At 34.5% G+C, this 25,667-nt stretch overlaps 3 protein-coding genes across 5 annotated transcripts in view; all 3 read left to right on the forward strand.

Annotated features, from left to right (window-relative positions):
- Nucleotides 1–17,332, forward strand: part of LOC139526931 (uncharacterized) — a 33,070-nt gene extending 15,738 nt beyond the window's left edge. The window contains exons 6-9 of one of the 3 annotated variants that reach the window (XM_071322112.1): nucleotides 3,398–3,603; nucleotides 6,439–6,478; nucleotides 7,131–8,960; nucleotides 16,440–17,332. In XM_071322112.1, the coding sequence (XP_071178213.1) occupies nucleotides 3,398–3,603; nucleotides 6,439–6,478; nucleotides 7,131–8,960; nucleotides 16,440–16,459 (2,096 nt within the window). In that variant the 3' untranslated portion in view covers nucleotides 16,460–17,332. Of the gene's footprint in view, nucleotides 1–3,397; nucleotides 3,604–6,438; nucleotides 6,479–7,130; nucleotides 9,050–16,439 lie in introns of those variants that run through there. The other 2 variants (XM_071322114.1, XM_071322113.1) reach the window with 2 other exon arrangements.
- Nucleotides 17,279–17,697, forward strand: LOC139528993 (26S proteasome non-ATPase regulatory subunit 10-like). The gene is made up of 2 exons (XM_071325232.1): nucleotides 17,279–17,289; nucleotides 17,331–17,697. Exons 1-2 carry the CDS (start codon nucleotides 17,279–17,281, stop codon nucleotides 17,695–17,697), a joined length of 378 nt encoding a protein of 125 aa, XP_071181333.1.
- Nucleotides 17,698–17,701: 4 nt separating this feature from the next.
- On the forward strand, nucleotides 17,702–18,422 carry LOC139528994 (fibronectin type 3 and ankyrin repeat domains protein 1-like). The gene is made up of 2 exons (XM_071325233.1): nucleotides 17,702–17,792; nucleotides 18,214–18,422. Exons 1-2 carry the CDS (start codon nucleotides 17,702–17,704, stop codon nucleotides 18,420–18,422), a joined length of 300 nt encoding a protein of 99 aa, XP_071181334.1.
- Nucleotides 18,423–25,667: the final 7,245 nt, after the last annotated feature.

The following is a 25,667-nucleotide window of genomic DNA, read 5'->3' on the forward strand; positions in this document are numbered from 1 at the left end:
ACTTTGGCGTCGTCGTCGTTGTCCTCGTCCCAAGACATTTGGTTTTCCCACTATAACTTTAGTATAAGTAAATAGAAATCTATGAAATTTTAACACAAGGTTTGTGACCACAAAAGGAAGGTTGGGATTGATTTTGGAAGTTTTGGTCCCAACAGTTTAGGAATTAGGGCCCAAAAAGGGCTCAAATAAGCCTTTTCTTGGTTTTCGCACTATAACTTTAGTTTAAGTAAATAGAAATCTATGAAATTTTGACACAAGGTTTATGACCACAAAAGAAAGGTTGGGATTGATTTTGGGAAATTTGGTTCCAACAGTTTAGGAATAAGGGGCCAAAAAAGGGCCCAAATAAGCATTTTCTTGGTTTTCGCACATTAACTTTAGTATAAGTAAATAGAAATCAATGAAATTTAAACACAAGGTTTATGACCACAGAAGGAAGGTTGGGGTTGATTTTGGGAGTTGAGGTCCCAACAGTTTAGGAATTAGGGGCCCAAATAAGCATTTTCTTGGTTTTGAACCATAACTTTAGTATAGGTAAGTAGAAATCTATGAAATTGAAACACAAGGTTTATGACCATAAAAGGAAGGTTGGGATTGATTTTGGGAGTTTTGGTCCCAACAGTTTAGGAAAAAGGGGCCCAAAGGGTCCAAAATTAAACTTTGTTTGATTTCATCAAAAATTGAATAATTGGGGTTCTTTGATATGCCGAATCTAACTGTGTATGTAGATTCCTAATTTTTGGTCCCGTTTTCAAATTGGTCTACATTAAGGTCCAAAGGGTCCAAAATTAAACTAAGTTTGATATTAACAAAAATTTAATTCTTGGGCTTCTTTGATATGCTGAATCTAAACATGTACTTAGATTTTTGATTATGGGCCCAGTTTTCAAGTTGGTCCAAATCAGGATCCAAAATTATTTTATTAAGTATTGTGCAATAGCAAGAAATTTTCAATTGGACAGCATTCAGCCATAGCAAGAAATCTTCAATTGCACAGTATTGTGCAATAGCAAGAAATTTTTAATTGCACAGTATTGTGCAATAGCAAGAAATCTTCAATTGCACAGTATTGAGCAATAGCAAGTATTTTCAATTGCTCAGTATTGCGCAATAGCAAGAAATATCTAATTGCACAATATTGCGCAACAGCAAGAAATTTTCAATTGGAGTTATCTTTCTTTGTCCAGAATAGTAGTTGAATCAACTTAAATCATTGTTTTATACAATATACAATGTATATTCACTTTTACTACCAACTGATAAATTAAAACAATCTTTACCATTCAGTGATAACTAGAACTTTTTTTACAATTTGATATTTTATGATGTATTTAAATGAGTATTTATTGTTGCAAACTCCATTAGTAATTAGAATTGAGAGCGGTTTTGGAATAAGGGAAAGGGGGATGTGAAAAAAAAAATTGGGGGGGGAGGGTTCAATTTTTCTCATTTCAGATTTTATAAATAAAAAGAAAATTTCTTCAAACGTTTTTTTGAGAGGATTAATATTCAACAGCATAGTGAATTGCTCAAAGGCAAAAAAAAAAATTTTAAGTTCATTAGACCAAATTCATTCTGTGTCAGAAACCTATGCTGTGTCAACTGTTTAATCACAATCCAAATTTAGAGCTGAATCCAGCTTGAATGTTGTGTCCATACTTGCCCCAACCGTTCAGGGTTCAACCTCTGCGGTCGTATAAAGCTGCACCCTGCGGAGCATCTGGTTTTCAAATATTTGCATGCTGCAAGACGAAAGAGTCTACAGTTGTTTGTTAAGAGTCAGAATAATGTATTCAAATTGGATAACAGGCCTTATGCATCATAACATCAGTGCTTTTCCTTCTTATTCTGTTTGATAAACATAGCATGTATCACTTTTAAAAAAAAAAAGATACCGCTCGCTCCTTTTGCAGACCACTCGCCTGTCAAAAACTCATTTTCAAGAATTTTTAAAAACAAAAAAATTTCGCTTGCTTGTCCCATTTTTTAAGAACAAATGTCCGAAGAACTATTTATCAAATTGGTATGGCCTAATGATGTCATCCTAAAACCACATTTGCAGCAATATACACTTTTTGAGTTGAAGAGGCGAAAAGCTAACACCAAGCAATCAATCAATACATTTATCATTGGTTGTAAAATGCAGACTTGGAGAGCTGTAAGTTGCACATTGTAAATATAGCTATTTTGGAAACCACACACCTTTAGGGAGAGGGTTGTTGTCTCTTTGACACATACCTCATTTCCATTCTCAATTTTATTGAAGTGAAGGGAGGGTTAGTTCAGTATTTTAGTAAAAGTTTTTAACTCTACAAAGTTCGGGGAATATAAACGTTGGAAATATGCAGCACACATATATATTGTCTTTTGCCAAAAATAAAAAGGAATTTGAAGACCCTAATCTAGAATATGATGTTTTACGAAACTTCATAGCAAAAGTGGTACAGTTTTAGCCGAAATAGCAGTTCCTCTGAAAAATTGTATTGTCTATATTTATAGATGTGCAACGTGTGTTATAACAATGGTATACATAGGATAAACAGATAAAACAAACATTTGTAATGGACATGTTTTTTTTATTCAATAGATATATCATCAGTTTAATAGAGAGACTTTTATAATCCTGATCCCCCATTGTTTATAACATTCTAGCTGCAGTTTCATTTACCATATAAATTCATTAAAGTATCCTGGTTGGTTTGCCCTTGTTTCTTTGAGGTTTACAATTGTGGTATAGTAAATGGCAATGAGAAAACTTACAGTTGACAGTGGTATTTAATAATTATACCCCCGCTTTGAATACCCCCGCTTTGAAAAAAAAGGGGGGTATACTGTTTTACCTCTGTCTGTCCTTCCTTCAGTCCATCAGTCCGTCCGTCCGTCCCATGAATATTTTTCGTCACATTTTTCTCAGGAACTACACTACCAGGATTTCTGAAATTTGGTTTCAGGCTTGATATAAGTCAGCTATACCGTGTGATGCATTTTCAAATTCATCACTCGACAACTTCTTGTTTACCGAACACTTGTATCATTTTTACACCTGATAGCCAAGTTGAAAATTTTCGCCACATTTGTCTCAGGAACTACAATTAACACAAGGATTTCTGAAATTTGGTTTAAGGGTCAATATAAGTCAGCTATACCGTGTGATGCGTTTTCAGATTCATCACTCAACAACTTCCTGTTTACCGAACTCTTGCATATTTTTACACTATTAATATTATCCACTTGCTGCGGGGTATCATCAGTGAGCAGTAACTCGCAGTTTCACTTGTTTGAACTGAATCAAACTACATGATTTAGAAACTGATAAGACCATGTTTCATGTTTATGTAGTCTTGCAGGCGTAAAGCAAACCATAATGTTTATTCTATTACCAAACTATTTTTGATAGGTCAACATTTTTTGAGCGGTACAACTCTTGGTCTGGAATTAGTCAATGATATTCGAAAGCAAACACAAGTTTTAGCTGAATATACTAACCAAGTAGCCGGTAAAACAGATTATAATTCTATCAGGATCATGAATGTACTAGAGAATTTTGATACTCTCTTCAATGCAGTAACTCAGTTGAAGAAAGACATGGAGGAAATTGACAAAGTAAGTAAAACTTTAATCCTGTCGTCTTCATTATGACCTTTTTAGTGAAATTATAAAATGATTAAGATGAAACCACCAATTAACACAATATTTCCACTGCTGGCTGGCACATAAAATGAGACATAGAATGAAGTTTATACAGGTCTATGACCTTGATAACATCTATGCTGATAATGCTATTACATCATTAAGTTTTTTTCTGATTTTAATGCAGAAATGTAACTCATTCCATCATATTCCAAAATAAATTTAATAGCAATAAATTTTCTTTTTTAAATTTCAATATTTCAGTTTTATTATTGAAAATCAAAACAAAAAATAACCACAAAAGAGAGGGTTTTTTGTTCCTTATTGTTAGTTGTTTTTCTTGGATTGCATCTTTTCTCTTAGCCCTTTCAGACCGTGCAACATTTTCCAAGTCGTTCACTGTGATCGTATCTCTATTGATGTTTTTTTTAATTTCAATTACCTTAATCCATGTATAGCTGCTTTTTTATTAAATCAGCGATTTCGCTGCCATTTCGTACTTGCATTTTTTTCTACAAACTTTAATATATACGTAGATTTTTGTTTTGAAGGTTGGTTGTGCCTTTAGAATTCTTATTCAAAATGGAATATCACATTTGTATTTATACATGAATGTTGCTTAAAAAGACCGTATGCTTAGATCCATGAAAAATCATTGGTTATTTAAATTGAAACTTAAAGAATACCAATTTAACTCGAAAACTAAATTTTTAGTTTTCTTTTCACGGATTAAACATTGATTTGTTTCTGATAATTTGAAATATACCTGAATATATTTTCTAACGTGCAGTACGTGTTAGTCTTCAAATAAAATTGAAAAAGGAAATGGGGAATGTGTCAAAGCGACAACAACCCGACCATAGAGCAGACAACAGCTGAATGCCACCAATGGTTCTTCAATGTAGTGAGAAACTCTCGCACCCAGAGGCGTCCTTCAGCTGACCCCTTAAAATATATATACTAGTACAGTGATAATGGATGTCATACTAAACTCCGAATTATACACAGGAAAGTGAAATTAAAAATCATACAAGACTAACAAAGGTCAGAGGCTCCGACTTGGGACAGGCGCAAAATTGCGGCGGGGTTTAACATGTTTTTGAGATCTCAGCCCTCCCCTATACCTTTAGCCAATGTAGAAAAGTAAAGGCATAACAATACACACATTACAATTCAGTTCAAGAGAAGTGGTCAGTCATAAACCTTTAATTTGTCGAAATACTAAGAATTTTCTACCCCATAAATAGATTACTTTGACTGTATCTGAAAAAACATAACGGAATTTTGGACCCTCAATGCTCTTCAACTTTGTATCTAGTTTAAAGGTTTTGACTTTCGAGCGCCACTGATCAGTCTTTTTATAGATATATTGCACAAATTGCATACAAAATTGTAAGCCTGATATCTAAGTTGTTTTAGAACTTTGATTTCTAAAATCTTAAAGTTGGTAATGAAAATTTGAACCAAAATCCTTGGTAGACTCCTTTGGAATTTTTGTTTGAATATGCCGACTTTTACAAGGTTTTGCATTTATGACCAAAAATATAGATTAATAAAAACTGTAAACAGAATAAATGAGCAATATGACAAGATAGAGGCATTTTAATGATGGCAGAAATTGTCGGTTGACATTTTATTATTATCTATTGCTTGTTATGAACCATTTTTACCCTTTGTCTTGTATATTTTGCCAAGACTTAAATTAGTAGAATTATAAATTGGAAGCATAACAAAACGTCTTCAAATATGTCAACATTGCTGAAATTTCACAATCAGTGAACTCTTCATGGGAGCAGGCATGGGGTAATGGAAATTTCTAATTGAAATGCATGGTCGAGAGAATGCTGAGTCCATTTTATATGTAAAATATGGATAAACAGGATTATTTGTTTTACAAAATTTAGATCTGGATGCTATCTTATGATCATAAACAAGCTTCTGTCAAAGTTTTGTATAAATCAATGATGGTTTAAGAAAGTTATTAAAATTTCAAACACTTTAACCACAGAGTGAATATTTGTGTACGCCAACGACGGAATGTAGGATCGCTATGTCTCGCTTTTTCGACAAAAGTCGAAGGCTCGACAAAAACAAATGTAGATTTATAAAAGTAAAATAAACATTAAATTAGAATATATATATATCTTTATCTTTATTCTCGCAAACCAAATTACAAAGGTATAGAGATAAATAGTAAAGAAATAATAAGTATTAAACTTCATCGCCATAATTTCTATTTGAGAAAACACAGATATATATACCTTGAAATGTAGAATTCGCATGAAGGATAAGTTCTTCAAAAGACTTATGATATTTCAAAAATTTTAATATTAGTATCACATATTGATTAAATTTTTTACATGTATACGTAGACTGAAATTCAATACATGGAACATTTACTGCATATGCGATAATCTTTTGTGACCAAAATGTTTGTTTTTTCTTTTGACTTGATATGCCAAGATGCTCATCCTGCCTCTTTTTTTTTTACTTGAAACTCCTGTACTGCCTATTTTTTTTCAAATTTCATCCTAGCCCCCCCCCCCCCCCCCCCTCCCCCCTTTCTTCCCCCTAAAAATCAAATGGTAGCTCCCTTAGACACTGAAAACAGACAAATTGTTCATCAACAAACAATGGAAAATGGTAGTCATGAGTTATCTTCTAGTCTGTAATGTTGGAGAGGTTGTCAGTTTTGAATATTCAAATTTATCTAGCTCAGTGACATGTATTTTAGGCTCTTAGTGCCTGTAGTTTAGTCGTTAATTGTATGAATAGCATATATATAGGAACGTATTTCTTACTTTACAGAGGTTGTTAGTTAAAGAAGAAAAATATGATTCACTAAACGGTAAGTAATACATCTAAAAACAAGATTTCTGTTTAAATATAGGATATGAGTAACCAATACCACTGTAGTTTGTTTACGTGTATGACAGATGTATACTTTTATTTTATAAAACTTAAATATAAATTCCATCGGAAAACGAGTAAAAAGGAGACGACTATAGCTAAGGATTTTCCTATCCCATGCATAGATTACCTTAGCCATATTTGGCACAACTTTTTGGAATTTCGGGTCCTGAATGCTCTTTAACTCTTTGTACTTGTTTGGCTTTATCATGATGTTTATAAATATTTTGTTCTGAGCGTCACTGATGAGTCTTATGTAGACGAAACATGCGTCTGACGTATCAAATTATAATCCCGGTACCTTTGAAAACTATTTACACCACTGTGTCAATGCCACTGCTGGTGGACGTTTCGTCCCCGAGGTTATCACCAGTATCACCAGTCAAGTAGTCAGCACTTCAGTGTTGACATGAATATCAATTATATGGTTATTTTAACCTGTGGACCAAACTGTAAGTTTTCTTATCCCAGCAGTAGATCACCTTAGCTGTATTTATTAAATTATAATCCTGGTACCTTTGATAACTATTATTAATACATTCGAGATTTATTTAAAAATGATTAAAAATTTAACTTTGCCTTTTTTTTAGATTCCCAGAAAGGCGAGATTGAGTTTTGGAAAGAACAAGAAGTTACTTTCGTTGATACACCTGTGGTACACAGGATTTCAAAGATCATTGAATCAGAGCATAGTGTCTTAATAATTGGTGAACCTGGCATTGGTAAGAGCATGTTGTTGCATTATGTCGCTTTGAAACTACAGAAAGAAAATGATTATAATATAATTCCATGTTCTGGAATGCAGGATATACTGCATCTTTATAAAGAGGACAGAAAGCAGATGTTTGTTCTAGATGACATATGTGGACGATTCACAGTTAGTAGGTCTGGTATTGAATATTGGATGAATAATGAAGAAAAGATGAAAAGAATTTTGAAAAAGGGGAAAACAAAAATAGCTGCAACGTGTCGATTAGATATTTTCAATGACGAAAAATTCAAAGAATCATGTACTGTTTTCAAATGCAATATCTGTAATTTATCTGTAGATTATTCAAGGGAGGATAGATTAACAATATGTAAACAATATTTATCCGAAACTAATATTAAGTTGTTAAAAGATACAAATGTATATTTTACACCTTTGATGTGTTATCTTTATTCAAAAAGCAAAACTTTCAAGCTGACTGATTTTTTAGAATGTCCTTTTGAAACATACCAAAAGGAATGGGACACGTTAAGAGTATTTGATCCATACAAATATTGCTCACTATTTTTATGTGTTATTTATAATGGCATCATGAAGGAATCGTTATTTGATATATATAATGAAAATAGTGCCAAAAACAAATTGGTCTGGGAAAACATATTTGAGATCTGTCTAATCAATCGAGGTACATCGAAAATTAAGATCAAAACCATTTTAGACAGCATGATTGGAACTTACGTAATGAAAATAGGACACAAATATAAAGTAATTCATGACCAAATGTTTGATTTTATGTGCTGCTATTTTGGTAACGAAGATGCAATGGTCAGATGTATATTGCGTTTTTCAGATATCCGAGTGTTCAATCAACGAACACAGCTAGAATCTATTAATAAACAACATGGCAAATTTACTATAATGATATCAAAAAAGCATGAAAAGGAATATTTTGAGAGAATTAAATGCGATTTCCTACTTGGAAAGATGAACCAATGTTTCTGTAATACTCAAATGAAGTATGAAGTATATAGAACTTCTTTCCTCAAAACATTAAAGTCGATCGACGACACGTTTTTAAATCGAATTAACGTTACGAATGCCGATTCAATTGAAACAATGGAATTTGAAGATTGTTCAGACGATGATCATCAGCATGATTGTTTTGATTCTGATTATGAGGATGATTATGCGGATGATGTTAACCCTTTTATACAATCATGCCTCCGAGGATATTATGATATAGTTCAATACTTTATTTCTAAAAGTGTTGATAGAAAGAGTTGTGATTCATTTCATTCCCCTCTGACTGCTGCCTGTAAGGGAGGAAATGAGAAGATAGTACAGTTACTTATTGACAAAGGAAGTGATGTTAACCAGGTTGATAGTAGGGGATGTTCCCCTCTGAATGCTGCCTGTCATAGTGGACATGAGAAGATAATACAGTTACTTATAGACAAAGGGAGTGATGTTAACCAGGTTGGAACTTATGGATATACACCTTTGACAGCTGCGTGTAGTGGAAGTAATGAGAAGATAATACAGTTACTTATAGACAAAGGAAGTGATGTTAACCAGGTTGATCGTAGGGGATGTTCACCTCTGACTGCTGCCTGTAGTGGAAGTAATGAGAAGATAATACAGTTACTTATAGACAAAGGAAGTGATGTTAACCAGGTTGATCGTAGGGGATGTACACCTCTGACTGCTGCCTGTAATGGAAGTAATGAGAAGATAATACAGTTACTATTCCGCAGAGGTGCTCAGCAGATAGATAACCATAAACACCGTTGCTCATATTAAAGTTTATTCATAAAGACAACTGTGTATGCAGGTAAAAAGCTGCAACAAGAATGAAAATACCATATAATATTTGGAAAGGCTATTATATTGAACCAAAAATACAACAATAAAAGTGTAATTTTCTAGCTTAAAATTGACATAGTTGAGCAAGTTTAGTAGATACAAAAAACAGCATTTAACAACTTCAAAATCAAATTAAATAAATGAATGTGTTATGAAATATTCAAACTTGACAAATGCTTGAACAGAAACACTAGAAATATAGCTCAGACGGGGTTCCTTACTCAAAATATCATAGGAAAAATGTATGTAAATACTTTGCTCTAGAACTTCATAATTAACTTATTTCCATCAAAAATAAATATGCACATACAAAATATAAACCTTAGTAATAAATATTTAACTTACATAGTGGTTAGCCATAAACGGATGGTAAAGCTACTCGCTAGATAAAGATTAACATTGGTCCAATGTCATTGTGGTTCACAATTCAAAACAGGAAACAGGATATCAACAAAGTAAAAGTGAAAGTGAAAGTGAAAGTAACTTTAAAGTGAAAGTGAAAGTACAATCACATAAGGTCAAAATGAAAGTAAACAATTAAAGTTCTCAAAAATGAAAGTAATTAATTTACTGATAATAAATATGATATACAAACAGAACACTCCCCGTCTGATATGAAAAATATCACCACATTCATAAAAAGAAAAATATGACCTTCAATACATATAAACCCTCAAAAATTAGTTTAACTAACTAATGTCAATAATACAGACAAAAACTCAATAATATCAGTCTTTTACAATGCATTGCGACACAAAAGAACAGTCTGTGTGATTGGTCGCACATATACACGAACTTGTCCATCTCTGATTGTTCTTACTAACACCTTCCTAACTAAATTGTCTTTACTAGGAAATATATGTTCAATAAGTCCTATTGGCCAAAGGTTTCTGTGTTGATCACCATCCTTGAGAATAACGGTATCACCTTCTTTAATGTTCTCCTGAGTTTGTTGCCATTTTCGTCGAGATTGCAACGTTTGTAAGTACTCACAACGCCACTGAGTCCAAAACTGTTCAGCTAATACTTGAACGAATTTCCATTGAGTAGTGTATACATCTCGAATGTTCAAATGACTAAAATCTTCATCACAGTCAATGGTTTTGGTAGTTAGCAGAGCATTTGGCGACAAAACACACGGTGAATCAGGGTCTGATGAAATTGGAATCAATTGACGAGAGTTCATGATGGCCGTTGTTTCCGCCATAAAGGTGCACAGAACCTCGTGTGTTAGTTTGTTGTGTCTTGCATCATAAAGAATAGAGTCAATAATGCGGCGAGCAATGCCTATGAGTCGTTCCCACGAGCCTCCCATATGTGACGAATATGGGGTATTGAACTTCCAAACAGTACCTTTTTCGTTAAGAAAGGTTTTCAAAGTTCTATCTTCCACACATATTGCAGGAATTCCAAGTTCATTCGCTGCTCCAACGAAATTTGTCCCTCGGTCGGAAAAGAATTCCTCAACTTTGCCTCTTAATGACACGAACCGTCGTAGCGCATTAATAAAAGATGAGGTGCTCATCTCTTCAATAACCTCAATGTGTACAGCTCTAGATGACATACATGAAAATAGTACAGCCCATCGTTTTGAGTTGACGCTTCCTCCACGAGTTCGTCTAGTTACAATGTCCCAAGGACCAAAACAATCCACTCCAACGTAAGTAAAAGGTGGGCACGATTTCAGTCGTTCCTCCGGTAAATCAGACATTTTTTGAGTCATAAGGTTACCACGAAATCTACGACACAATACACATTCGGAAATAACAGTGTTAACTAGGCGCTTAAGACCAATTATCCAAAATCCTGCACTTCTGATACTGCCTTCCGTTAAATGACGTCCTTGATGTTTTATTTGTTTGTGATAATGTAAGACAATAAGTTTGGCGAAGTGATGACTACCAGGAATAAGTATCGGATGTTTCTCACCAAGTGTCAAATCTGAATGTTTGAGTCTACCTCCTACTCTAACCACACCGTGTTCATCAACAAACGGATCTAATTTCAACATTGAGCGTTCCTTTGAAATTGGTTTGTGTTCGTTCAAATTGTAAATTTCCTTTTCAAAAATCTCATTCTGAATTTGACGAATTATAAAAGATTCGGTCTCCTTTTGAAATTTTGGACTATCTTTGTCTTCAGACACTTTTTGACTAGAACGTTTTGATTTCCAAGTACGTACAAAATGTCTCAAAAACGAAACTGCCCTAATGAGAGCTTTCAAACTTGAAAAATTCGTAAAACGATGACAACCGATCTCTGGATTTCGAATAACTATTTTCTTAGATAATACTAAAGGACGAATTTCCTTGTCCTCAGTTGGTGTTACTAACGGATAAGAATTGTCTTCAATCATAACATCATGTGATGATAAACATGTCGGACCTGTAATCCATCTAGTGACAAGAATCATATCTGGTGAGCTTGAAAATCTAGTTCCGGCATCAGCTGGATTGTGATCAGTTGATATGTAGGACCACTGAGACGGATTTGACGTTTTGTGAATTTTTTCAACACGATTTGTGACGTAAGTGAAAAATCGTCTTTTGGTATTGCTAATATATCCTAGGACAACTTGACTGTCCGTGTAGTAATGACAAGTCTCTGGTAAAAGCTTCATGTTGTCGCAAATGACTTCACCTAACTCAGCGCCAAGAACAGCAGCACAAAGTTCCAATCTAGGAATTGTGTGACCTTTCAGAGGTGCTAGTTTTGTTTTTCCCATCAGAAAACCTAAAGATGTATTTCCAGTCTCATTAACGGATTTCAAATAGGCTACTGAAGAAATTGCTTGTTCGGAAGCATCACAAAAAATATGAATCTCAAGATGGTGCGCTGTCGACACTGATTCAGGAGTAATCATTCGTGGAATTTCAAAATTGCCAAGAGATTTCAAAGACTCAAGCCAAAGGTTCCATCTATCAGCATGTTCAGAACTTAACGGTTCATCCCAGTCAGTTCCAGGTGGAACTACTTCACGGAGAAGAATTTTACCGCTAATCACAATAGGTGATACGAAACCCAAAGGGTCAAACAAACTGTTTATTGAAGATAGGAGTCCTCTTCGTGTTATAGGTTTGACATCATTATTTACATGAAACACAAAATTATCGGAATGAAGATCCCATGTTATACCTAGACTTTGTTGAGTAGGTAATATATCTGAACACAAGTCCAACTGTTTCAAGTCTTTACCTAGGTCATCACTGGGGAAAGCTTTCATGACGTCAATATCGTTCGACACAATCTTGTGAAATCTTATATGTCCATTTGTCTTTAAATCGTTTTGAGTTTTCTTAACAAGATCGATTGCTTGTTCTTTGTTGGTGAATGAAGTGAGACCATCGTCCACATAAAAATCATTACATACGAAAGCACGTACGTCTTCATCGGAAGTTGCAACAGCTTGTCGAAGGCCGTAAGAAGCCACGGCAGGTGAAGGCGTGTTACCAAACACATGAGATGTCATACGATATTCGATGAGAGGTTTAGAAAAGTCATTATCCTGGTACCAAAAGAATCTAAGGTAGTCTCTGTGATGATTTGACACTCTGAACTGGTAGAACATTTGCTCAATGTCTCCAGTTATAGCAATAGCATTTTTACGAAATCGCATAAGAATTCCAACTAGGTTATTTGTAAGATCTGGTCCTGACATTAATAGACTATTTAACGACACATCTCCGTACACTGCAGACGAGTCAAATACTCCCCTAATTTGGTCTGGTTTTTTATGATGATAAACCCCGAAAAGCGGAAGGTACCAACATTCTCTTGAAATAACTTTAGGTGCAATTTCTGCTGCACCGCTGTTCAACACTTTCTCCATAAATGTCATGAAATGTTCACGTTTCGTTTGATTCTTACGCAAACTAGTGTCAAGTATCTGTGCTCGTTTCCAGGCTTGTGAGCGGTTGTTTGGAATAGGTGGTTTTGGTTGTTTGAATGGCAATGGCGCTGACCAATGACCAGTGTCATCCTTTCTAAAATCAGTATCCATCAAACTAAGAAATTGTCTATCTTCAACAGAAAGTCCTACTTTGTTGTCATTTGTTGTCCTGATGAAAATGTCATCTTTGAGATCACTTATCTCTATGTTGTTCTCGCAAAGAGGGAACGTGGTGCATCGTCCATCGTTGAGAACATGAGTTTTACGCACACTGATTTTGTTTGGAGCATGTACTTTGCCCAAGCACACTTCTCCTATTACCACCCATCCAAGTGCTAATCTTTGAGCGAAAGGTTCACCTTTATCTCCAGTAATTTGTTCTTGCACATGGTGAATCTCAGGTATATCTCGACCAATCAAAAGTTCAACCTTGATGCTCGGATCAAGAGGAGGTAAGTATGATGAAATACGATGAAGGTGTGAGTAGGCAGATGCAACTTCTGGAGTCGCAATCTCCGGTAATTCACTGGGAATAGAATCGCATTCAATTACGTCTTGTAATTCGAATGTGGATTTTCCATCAATTGATCGAACGCATATACTGTCAGCAACTCGACACTTCATGGTCGAATTACCATTACACGAAGACATGTTAAATTGTGCATGTTGTCCTTGAATTCCAAGGTCATCAAAGAGTTCTGGAGTAATCAAAGTGCGGTTACTTTGATCGTCTATGGCAGCATAGACTCTCGTCGACTTCTCCGGGGAGTTTGGTAAGTATACATCTACTAGAACGGTCTTTCCACAGGACCGACCAACCCGGATGTCACCACAAAGAGTGGTACATTTGACAGTTACATTGTCCTCACTATGCTCCCCGCCATCAGCTGTGAGAGGCTTTTCATTATCGGCTTGTGTGCGATTTTGAGTATATCGGTCTATATGCATTGCTGTGGCATGACGTTTGTTTCCACATACGGCACATTTAACATTAACTGTACAATTGGAGGCGAAATGTTCATTTGTTTCACAGCATTTAAAACAAATTCTCTTTTCGCGTAGAAACTTCTGACGATCTTGTATTGGATATTTCCTGAATCCACGACAGTCGTTGAGGGTATGTCCTGCCTTGTGTAGTGGGCACCGAACTGAACTTTCGGAAGAAACGTCTAGTCTCCTAGATATCACTGACGAACGTTGTTTAGAATTCGTAGTTGAATTGACACTATTGTATGAAAAGGCAGGATCATTACGAATTTCACACATGTCTCGAATATAACTAACAAACAGACTGAATGGAGGAAAAGCTATGTCATGAGACTTCTTGTAAGACGAAGCACGAGTAGTCCATTTCTCTTGCAGAAAGTAAGGTAACTTGGCAACAATCGGATTTATACCAGAGGAGGAATTGTAGTAGCTAAGCAGTGTTGTGTACTTTGGATTTAACATAGATGATTCAATTTCAGTAAGTATGTCCAAAAGATCATATAGTTTTACACAGTCTTTGTTTGTAATTGTTTGAAATGCATTTAACTTACGTTTCAGTGCGCTTTCAACCATTTCAGGCCTACCGTATCTTTCTTGAAGACGATCATATATTCTTTGTAGACCTCTAGGCGGATCATGAGCATTAGCAGCACGGATGATTTTTGCAAATTTGGAAGATTCTGTACCCAACCATTTGACCAATAAATCCATTTCCTCAAAGGGTGTTACGCCAAGCTCTCGTGTTACACTTTGGAATGATGCTCTCCATGATTCGTATGCTTCCGGTTTATCATCAAAGTTTGTGAATCTTGACAGCAGAAAGTCTTTTCTGTACATAAATCGAGTTATGTCTGTCATGGCATCGTGAAGTAGAGAATTTGTAGAATTAGCGTTTTGCTGTACAGGATATTGTGATAAAGATGGTTGAATGTTTGGTTGACTAGATAGTGATGTGAAAACTGTATTCACAACACTCGGAATTTGAGGAACACTTGTCAAAACTGTATTTACAATACTCGGAATTTGAGGAACACTTACAGCTGCACTAAAGGCCTGAGAAGCAGATGAAGCAACCACAGGAATGTTTGGTTGTTGATTTAACCATGATGCAACTGGTTCTTGAAAATGCACATTATGGACATAATTACTAATGTCATCCTTCTTTTCGCACACTTCAGAAATTATATCCTGTTCTTGATCACCTTGTTCAAGTATACGCACCTCAGTTTCAGCTGCTGCAACTTTACTCTCCTGTTTCACAATGTTTATGTCAGCTTCAATAGCTGCTTTTTGTTTCATAAGTTCGCCTTCCTTTCTAACAAATTCAAGTCTCACTTTCTCGGCTTCTGCCTTTGCCCGCTTACTACTTGCTTTTGAACTTCCATTTGAACTACTTACTTGTGATAATTGTTCAACTAAGTCAGCTTTCTTTTTCTTAATTTCAGAGTTCACTTTTCTGTATGTTGAAACACACGTCACAAAATATTCATTATAATCACTTATCAACTGTTGTGATTCGTTTGTATCAGCTCTTGTTATGAAACTTTTGTATTCTTCGGACCGACGACAAAAGTTTTTATAGCGACTGTCAATATCTGTATTTAGCTGTCTTAATGTTTCTAATGTGTTGCTAGAAGGAACAATTATCATAAGATCTTCGATTTTAGACCAAATCTTCTCACATTTTTCGCGCAGTTCGTTACTCTGGTCGTCAAACATGGTTTGTCCTTTAGGTGTAAACTTTCGGTCACGCTTCTCACGCGTTTCAGACATAAATTTACACTATCTTTTTACTATTCCGCTAAGGTGCTCAGCAGATAGATAACCATAAACACCGTTGCTCATATTAAAGTTTATTCATAAAGACAACTGTGTATGCAGGTAAAAAGATAGTGGAAATTTATGTCTGAAACAGGTTGATCGTAGGGGATGTACACCTCTGACTGCTGCCTGTAATGGAAGTAATGAGAAGATAATACAGTTACTTATAGACAAAGGAAGTGATGTTAACCAGGTTGGTAGTTATGGATATACACCTTTGACAGCTGCGTGTAGTGGAAGTAATGAGAAGATAATACAGTTACTTATAGACAAAGGAAGTGATGTTAACCAGGTTGATCGTAGGGGATGTTCACCTCTGACTGCTGCCTGTAGTGGAAGTAATGAGAAGATAATACAGTTACTTAAAGACAAAGGAAGTGATGTTAACCAGGTTGATCGTAGGGGATGTACACCTCTGACTGCTGCCTGTAATGGAAGTAATGAGAAGATAATACAGTTACTTATAGACAAAGGAAGTGATGTTAACCAGGTTGGTAGTTATGGATATACACCTCTGACGTTTGCCTGCAACTCAGGAAATGAGAAGATAATACAGTTACTTATAGACAAAGGAAGTGATGTTAACCAGGTTGGTAGTTATGGATATACACCTTTGACAGCTGCGTGTAGTGGAAGTAATGAGAAGATAATACAGTTACTTATAGACAAAGGAAGTGATGTTAACCAGGTTGGTAGTTATGGATATACACCTTTGACAGCTGCGTGTAGTGGAAGTAATGAGAAGATAATACAGTTACTTATAGACAAAGGAAGTGATATTAACCAGGTTGATCGTAGGGGATGTTCACCTCTGACTGCTGCCTGTAGTGGAAGTAATGAGAAGATAATACAGTTACTTATAGACAAAGGAAGTGATGTTAACCAGGTTGATCGTAGGGAATGTACACCTCTGACTGCTGCCTGTATTAGAGGATATGAGAAGATAGTACAGTTACTTATAGACAAAGGAAGTGATGTTAACCAGGTTGATCGTAGGGGATGTACACCTCTGACTGCTGCCGGTATTAGAGGATATGAGAAGATAGTACAGTTACTTATAGACAAAGGAAGTGATGTTCATCAGGTTGGTAGTTATGGATATACACCTTTGACAGCTGCGTGTAGTGGAAGTAATGAGAAGATAATACAGTTACTTATAGACAAAGGAAGTGATGTTAACCAGGTTGATGGTAGGGAATATACACCTCTGACTACTGCCTGTAGTGAAAGTAATGAGAAGATAATACAGTTACTTATAGACAAAGGAAGTGATGTTAACCAGATTGATGGTAGTGGATGTTCACCTCTGACTGCTGCCTGTAGTGGAAGTAATGAGAAGATAATACAGTTACTTATAGACAAAGGAAGTGATGTTAACCAGATTGATGGTAGTGGATGTTCACCTCTGACTGCTGCCTGTAGTGGAAGTAATGAGAAGATAGTACAGTTACTTATAGACAAAGGGAGTGATGTTAACCAGGTTGGAACTTATGGATATACACCTTTGACAGCTGCGTGTAGTGGAAGTAATGAGAAGATAATACAGTTACTTATAGACAAAGGAAGTGATGTTAACCAGGTTGATGGTAGTGGATGTTCACCTCTGACTGCTGCCTGTAGTGGAAGTAATGAGAAGATAATACAGTTACTTATAGACAAAGGAAGTGATGTTAACCAGGTTGATGGTAGTGGATGTTCACCTCTGACTGCTGCCTGTAGTGGAAGTAATGAGAAGATAATACAGTTACTTATAGACAAAGGAAGTGATGTTAACCAGGTTGATGGTAAGGGGCAGACGCCTCTGATAACTGCAAGTAGTGAAGGAACTGAGAAGATAGTACAATTTCTTGAAGATAAAGGAGGCGAGGTTAACCCAGCTGTGCTCTAGGGGGATGACAGCTCTGATAACTGCGTGTAAGAGAGAGAATGAGAAAATAATACAGTTTCTTGTTGACAAAGGAAGTGATGTTAACCAGGTTGACGGTAAGGGGCACACACCTGAATGTTGCTTGTAGTGGAGGAAATGAGAAAAAAATACAGTTTTTATTGACAGAGAATGTGTTGATTGTATGATACAGACACCTCTGTTAGCTGCTTGTAGTTGAGGAAATGAGAAGTTAGTACAGTTACTTATAAACAAAGGAAGTGAGGTTAACCAGGTTGATGGTAAGGGGCAGACACCTCTGATAACTGCTTGTAAGGGAGGGAAGGAGGAGTTAGTGCAGCTACTTATATACAACGGAAGTGAGGTTAACACGATTTGTGAAAAATGGCAAACACCTCTGATAATTGGTTGTAGAAAATGAAATGAGCAGATAGTACAGATATTTTTAGACAAGGGATGTGATATTAACAAGGCTGATGCTTAATGGAGAGACACCTCTGACGATTTGTTGCTTGGCAGAAAATGAAAAGTTAGGAAAATTACTTATAGACAAAGAGGTTGATGTTAACAAGGTAAATGCTGATGGGGAGACGCCCTTGACAATTTCTTGTTGCGTAGGAAATAAGAAGATAGTACAATTACTTATTGAAAAAGGATGTGATGTTGACAAGGTGGATGCTAATGGAGACACACCTTTAACACTTTCTCGTATGTTAGAAAATGAATAGATAGTGCAATTACTTATAGCAAAAGAGTTGATGCGACAGGTGATGTAGGACAAACATCTCTTTCATTTCGGGTCGAGGAGGGAATGAGAAGATAGCAGATTAACTTAAATACAAAGGATGGATTGTTAACTAGGCTAATGTATGTAATGATAGTGGGGGATCACATCTGACAGTTTAGTGTTAGGGAAGATCTAGGAGACTATCATAGTTAAATATTAGGAAAAGGAGCTGGTGTAAAACAAACTATTAGAAATAAGGATATACATCATCGAGAACTATTTACGACAAAGAAATGAAAAAGTCGTATGGCGTCATGTGTAAACGATAAAAAGAGAAAGGCTTAATTGTTTACTGTTACATTCAGACTGTTTGTTTAAAAGTGTCTTATTATTATGTAGAAAATTTGAGTATTTGAACTAGCATTCCTTATCCATTATTTTCAAAACAAGTATTTTTAAAAATCTCATTTAAACAATGTATATTGTCTTTCTCAACAACTACTTGAATACTGAATTATATTGTTAACAACTATCACTGGAGTAAAGCTGATGACCGTAACTGCATTCACGGTCATCCCAAGATGTCGGATGAAAAATTAGGTCAGTTTCTGTATTGTCTGTTAAAGCGTTTCTATATCATTTTCTTTACAAATCATACATTGAAACGATGAAAATTAATAAAAGAATCACTCGGAAATCACTAATTACTTCCGAGAAATGTAAATGAAACGGGAAATTCGATTTGAAAAAATCATGAAGATGACCGTAAATCATAATCAAAATATTTTCAAGATGACCGTAACATATAACAAGGATGACCGTGATTGGTAAACAGATGACCGTAACTTTACAAGGATGACCGTAATTTGTAAAGACTGACTGTAATTTAAATAGGACGACCGTAACTTTTATAGGATGACCGTCAATTCTAAGAAATATCCGTTTTTGTATTGAAAGCTTTTTGTTGAGTTTGTCGATCTCAATAGGGGCTCGGTTGGCGGATATAAATATGTTTCATCAATTTCTTTTTTTAAACTATAGTATGATTGGCCGTATTTGGGATTTATGACAATGATAGTAAATTGCATATTTCTCGTAAACAATGAAATATTTATTGATAACGACGTTAAAATTTTAACACAAATTGACAGCGATACGACGAAAATTTGAAGAAACATGAATATGTCCCTGGTACACGGATGCCTCATATACACTATCATTTTCTATGTTTAGTGGACTGTGAAAATGGGATAAAACTGTTATTTGGCATTAGAATTAAAAAGATCATACCATAGGGAAAATGTGTACTAAGTTTCAAGTTGATTTAACTTGAGCTTGACAAACGGACAAACGAACGGACGAACGTACGCACAGACCAGAAAAACATTATGCAAATTAATGGAGCATAAAAAACATTAATAATACATATGGATATTCTGTAATCGAGCCCATGTGTATGGTTCCAGAGCAAGCAGATTAAAATCTTAAGTTGTCTTGATATATGCAGGCGGAAACACTCTTGAAATAGAACAAAAGAATCGAAACTCTTTGTTAGAGAAGGCGATAAATATTTACTGTAATGTTTACTATAGTGACAAAATTTTTAAAAGTTAATAGAAACAAATACAACGACAATTTTCTTCTCAATTACGAAGTGTTTTATTTTAAAAACACCATTTGCACAAGTTTTCAATTTATCTATTACATAGTAATGAAAACAATAAGATATCAGGTCGACGATATGGGTATCTATAAGTTGGATGTAGAAAATGTTTAACCTCCTATTTATTTAATTTTTTAACGAGGGACGGAGAACATATCAATCTTTTAGTTCAGAAATTTTCGTGTCTGCCCTTCCATTATGTGAATCCAGAAAAAATTCCCCAAAATAGGTAACGATTGTATCGAAAAGAGAAAATCGAGTGCACCTTTTTATGTTAGGGCATGTTTGAGGTGTATATTTTGTCTTTAAAACGTACAAAGCAAGAGTATTTGATATAGCATATCGCTTCAGATTCTATCATTTTTATATATCAAAGCTACAGGTTGACTTTATACCGTTAAAACAATGACACTACAAAAAGATGAAAATTGAATATATGGGTCAAGTGAAATACCTATCTAATGAATCACAAAAACAGTAGGTGTGTTCGAATAGCTATTTTTTCTAAAAGTTCTTGACGACAGTCTTTTAATTTGGATGATGAAAATAAATATCTTCGAAAAAATATGATTTTCTTGTGTGTGATAACTAGGGTTTATAATCTTCAATCACTGAAAATATTTAGTGTGCCCTTCCACGAAATATTTAATTAGATTTTTTTTTCAAATGCTTAAGAATTTTCGAAAATTCCACCTGACATCCGATCAGACATTATTTTTAAGTTGAATCAATGCAGATCATTAACTGATGCTCATTAGCTAGTAGATACATTTGTATTTTAAAATACAACTGAAGTATAAGGATCATAATGGTGCTATGTGGATAAATTTGTCAGTTTTCAAGAGCAAAATTGGCAGATCTACGATTGTGAGCATGAATTGGCGTAATGGGGAGATAATTTTGACGAAGTATAATCCTGACTGTATGAATAACATTTCTGTATATATACAAATTGACAACGTTCCGCCTTGTGATACGCTATTCGTACAAGACTATTTTAAGGATCTACTTTGCTGGAGCTCACCTTCACTAGTTTAGTCGTATGATATTTTCAAAATATTTTCTGTGATTTTATTTGCACGACAAAATGGAAGACGATATAATATCAATGGGTGTACATGCATTGGCATTTTTAAAAATGTGTATTTATTATAATGCATTAAAAGGAATCCCAGAAATAAAAAAAAATCTTTTGTCGTGCAGTTGGAGGCTGTGCTCCGCATTTTTTTCATTATACTTGTAAGGTGTCATTTTATCGCGCTTTTGTAGCATGTTTTCCCTACCTGTTTATTTGCATGTCTTTTTGCAAATTCATTTTAAACATTAAACCCTCTACCGTAAAAAAGATACATATGGAAAACTTTGTATTTGAAGCACGTCTTATTTTCTTCTATCTATAGGATAATACTCTCATATTAATATGTTTATACCAACACGATTTATCATTTGATACAAAAAGGTAGTTATATAAATACGGATATTTCTTAGAATTGAGGGTCATCCTTTAAAAGTTACGGTCATCATTTGCAAATTACGGTCATCTTAAAACCAATTACGGTCACCCTTGTTATGAATCGCTGTTTCTGTTACGGTCATCTCGATTGTGATTTACGGTCATCTTCACGATTTTTTCAAATCGAAATTCCTGTTTCATGCACATTTCTCTGTAGTAATTAGTGATTTCCGTGTGAATTTTTTATAAATTTTCATCGTTTAAATGTATGATTTGTTAAAAAAAATGATATAGAAACACTTTAACAGACAATACAGAAACTGACCTAATTTTTCATCCGACATCTTGGGATGACCGTGAATGCAGTTACGGTCATCAGCTTTACCCCAGTGAACTATATTCAGCACCAACTAATTTGTTCAAGGTGTCATGATGTTGGTTTAGATTTTAACCTGTCTTAAAATTTGATGTCTTTGTTCAAATATTTTTTTTAAATCATTGTAATTGATCACTACACCAAACACTTTTCCACTATTTTAAAGTCTTTGTTTGTTTATATAGTATTACATTCATTGTACCGATAAGAAAACGTTGGATTTTTTCCATGTTCTAAGGATAAATTTGAGTTTTGAATGTCCCCCTTGTATCTTACCCAAGCTTTGACTACATTGTCGGTCATGAATGTATAACTGAACAGAGCCTTGAGTCGATTGGCCGTGTACGTAGTAATATTGCACTAATTTTGATTTTGATATTGTTTCTTGAGAAAATATTATTTAAACAATCTTTCTTGTGTGTGGTAAAGGCAGTCCCATGATGCATTTGTTGAAACTTGTTTAAAGTACATTTGACAAGGAATGAATTTCCTTACAGATTTTGCTAAAGTTTTGCATACTATACATTCTATACTTTACCTACTAGTATTTTGAAAGAATTCAATCAGTAATATTTCAGAAAAAGAAAAGATATCAATGCATTATTTTTTATCTTCGATTTTTAGTTCAAGTCAAGGTTGGATGTCTCATTTTATCAAATTATGTGACAAAGCTGAAGCCATTTACTGTTCTTTTACCTTAAATACAATTTAAAAAAATCTGAAATGAAAACAAATACAAATACGAATACTTTCTTAATTCCAATATGTGGAATTTACATTAGTTGGGAAATAATACAGGTAATACTATTTATAAATGAACATGTTTTATTTTATTGATATAGCTGCAATGTGCATATTTGTCGTCTATGTTTAGACTGATTACAAAGTTACCATGTTGTTTTTTCTGACTTCTAGAATACATATCCATTTATATTTTATATAGAATGCCATTTAAATCATATTTTTGTAATATATTTTACAAAAACCGTTCATCATTGTCATGTTTTGGAGGAAATAGTTTCATAGCATGAAAATAATCAGACTGAAGGAAAATCGTATGCCCAATATCTATATATATGCAATTTTTTTTATTACAGTTCAGTTAATACACTGTCTGGTATTATCGGTTGTCTCGACAAAAATAGTCATCCTACTTTTTTCTATATTTTTTAAAACCTTTTTATTATTGTTTTAGTATTGTTGTACGTTGTGTTTTGCAATTAAATGTATATGTAATTATGAAATTATGTGTTATGCAATTAATATTTCTAAGTAGTGCTCAATTTCTCCAATGTATGTTCTATATGCAAAAAAATAACCATGCCGAATGTAGTGCTAATAAATTATCTATTTTATTTTGAATGTGCAATTATTGGATGATGTCTCTGTTTTTGTCTCTTCTGCGATGAAAGCGAGACATATATAAAAAAGAAGATGTGGTATGATTGCCAATAAGACAACTGTCTACAAGAGACCAAAATGACATAGACATTAACAATTATAGGTCACCGTACGGCCTTCAACAATGAGCACAGCCAATTCCGCATAGTCAGTTATAAAAGGCCCCGAAATGACAATGTAAAACAATTCAAAGGAGAAAAGTAACGGCCTTATCTATATAAAACAAGAGTGCACACGCTGCAATGTCTCGCTTTCTATACTTATCAATGATATTATGTTGATAGTCCTAAGTATAAAGCTACAAATGTAAGCTTTATTACAACTGTCACATAAACTTAACATTAACCAAGATAACTAAACAAAGACCAATGAACCTTGAAAATGAGGTCAAGGTCAGATGAACCATGCCAGGCAGACATGTACAGCTAACAATGCTTCTATACAACATATATAGTTGACCCATTACTTATAGTTTAAGAAAAATAGACCAAACACAAACTTAACACTGTGCAATGAACCGTGAAAATGAGGTCACGATCAAATAAAACCTGCGCGACTGACATAAAGTTCATAAAATATTTCCATACACCAAATATAGTTGACCTATGCCATATAGTATTAGATTAAAAGACCAAAACCCAAAAACTTAACTTTGACCACTGAACCTAAAAATGAGGTCAAGGTCACATGACATCTGCCCGCTAGACATGTACACCTTACAATCATTCCATACAACAAATATAGTAGACCTATTGCATATAGTATGAGAAAAACAGACCAAAACACAAAAATTTAACTATAACCACTGAACCATGAAAATGAGGTCAAGGTCAGATGACACCTGCCAGTTGGACATGTACACCATACAGTCCTTTCATACACCGAATATACTAGCCCTATTGCTTATAGTATCTGAGATATGGACTTGACCACCAAAACTTAACTTTGTTCACTGATCCATGAAATGAGGTCGAGGTCAAGTGAAAACTGTCTGACAGACATGAGGACCTTGCAAGGTACGCACAATCAAATATAGTTATCCTATTACTTATAACAAGAGATAATAAAACATTACAAAAAATTTGAACTTTTTTTTCAAGTGGTCACTGAACCATGAAAATGAGGTCATGGACATTGGACATGTGACTGATGGAAACTTCGTAACATGAAGCGGCTATATACAAAGTATGAAGGATCCAGGTCTTCCACCTTCTAAAATATAAAGCTTTTAAGAAGTGAGCTAACGCCGCCGCCGGATCACTATCCCTATGTCGAGCTTTCTGCAACAAAAGTCGGTTTGATAGTAACTACTTGTGTGAGATCAATGATATGTTGTATGAAGTTGCATTACTATCATTATATATCAGTCTGACGACTTTAATGAGGCCCTGTCCCCTATGATATGATCCATTGACTTTATAATAATTAGCAATTTGCAATCTTAAGATTTGTTCTTAAGTTAGTTTGATGAGATCTTCTTTTAATAGATCAATGATATGTTGTATGAAGTCGCATTACTGTTAGTAAATTTCAGTTTGACCACTTTTTTTAGGCCATTCGCCCTATAACATGGTCCAGTGACTTCGAATGAATTAGATATGTTCAATGTTAAGGTTTCTGCTTATGTTGGTTCGATATGATCTACTTGTGATAGATCCATGATATTTTGTACGAAGTTGCATTACTGTCCATACATATTTGTTTGAAGACTATTTTGAGGCCCCGGCCTGAAGCGTAGGTTAGTGAATTAATTAGCTTTTTTAATGTTAAGTTTATATGCTCAAGTTATGTTGACAGGACTACCTACAAAAACAAAGATATTTTCTATAAAAATACACTATTGCCTGTTCATCTTAGTTTTGTCGATCACTTTCAGTTCCTGTAAACAAGATTAAGATCCAATGTTTTAATTAACAAGCAAAGTTGCTGTCCATTAGATTGTATTTTTATAATTTCATGTCAATATGCGAGACACGTCTCTGTGTCAATGGTTTATTCTTGTATATGGAAATTAATAGTAATTGGTACAGTTATATATTGCAATGTTTTCCATTCAGATTAATTAAAGAATATGCTCGTGGTTCACCAATTATATATCAGAATAATGTTAGCTAAACAGCTAAACAGACACCAAAACAATCAATTATGTATTTAAATAATGTACAAGATAATACGTGTAGAAATGTACAGTTTATATATGTATATTTAGGGTTTTATAATCCAAAATTAGTGTGACTCTAAAAGAAGAAGAAAAACACATGCTAAGCCTCTGTTCATCTGCTTTTTGTAAATTGCGTCTAGCAATTTATGTAAAAAAACTTTATTCATATTAATATGATGATTTACTCTATAT

The sequence above is a fragment of the Mytilus edulis genome, chromosome 6 (genome assembly GCF_963676685.1).
Source record: "Mytilus edulis chromosome 6, xbMytEdul2.2, whole genome shotgun sequence".
NCBI lineage: Eukaryota > Metazoa > Mollusca > Bivalvia > Mytilida > Mytilidae > Mytilus > Mytilus edulis.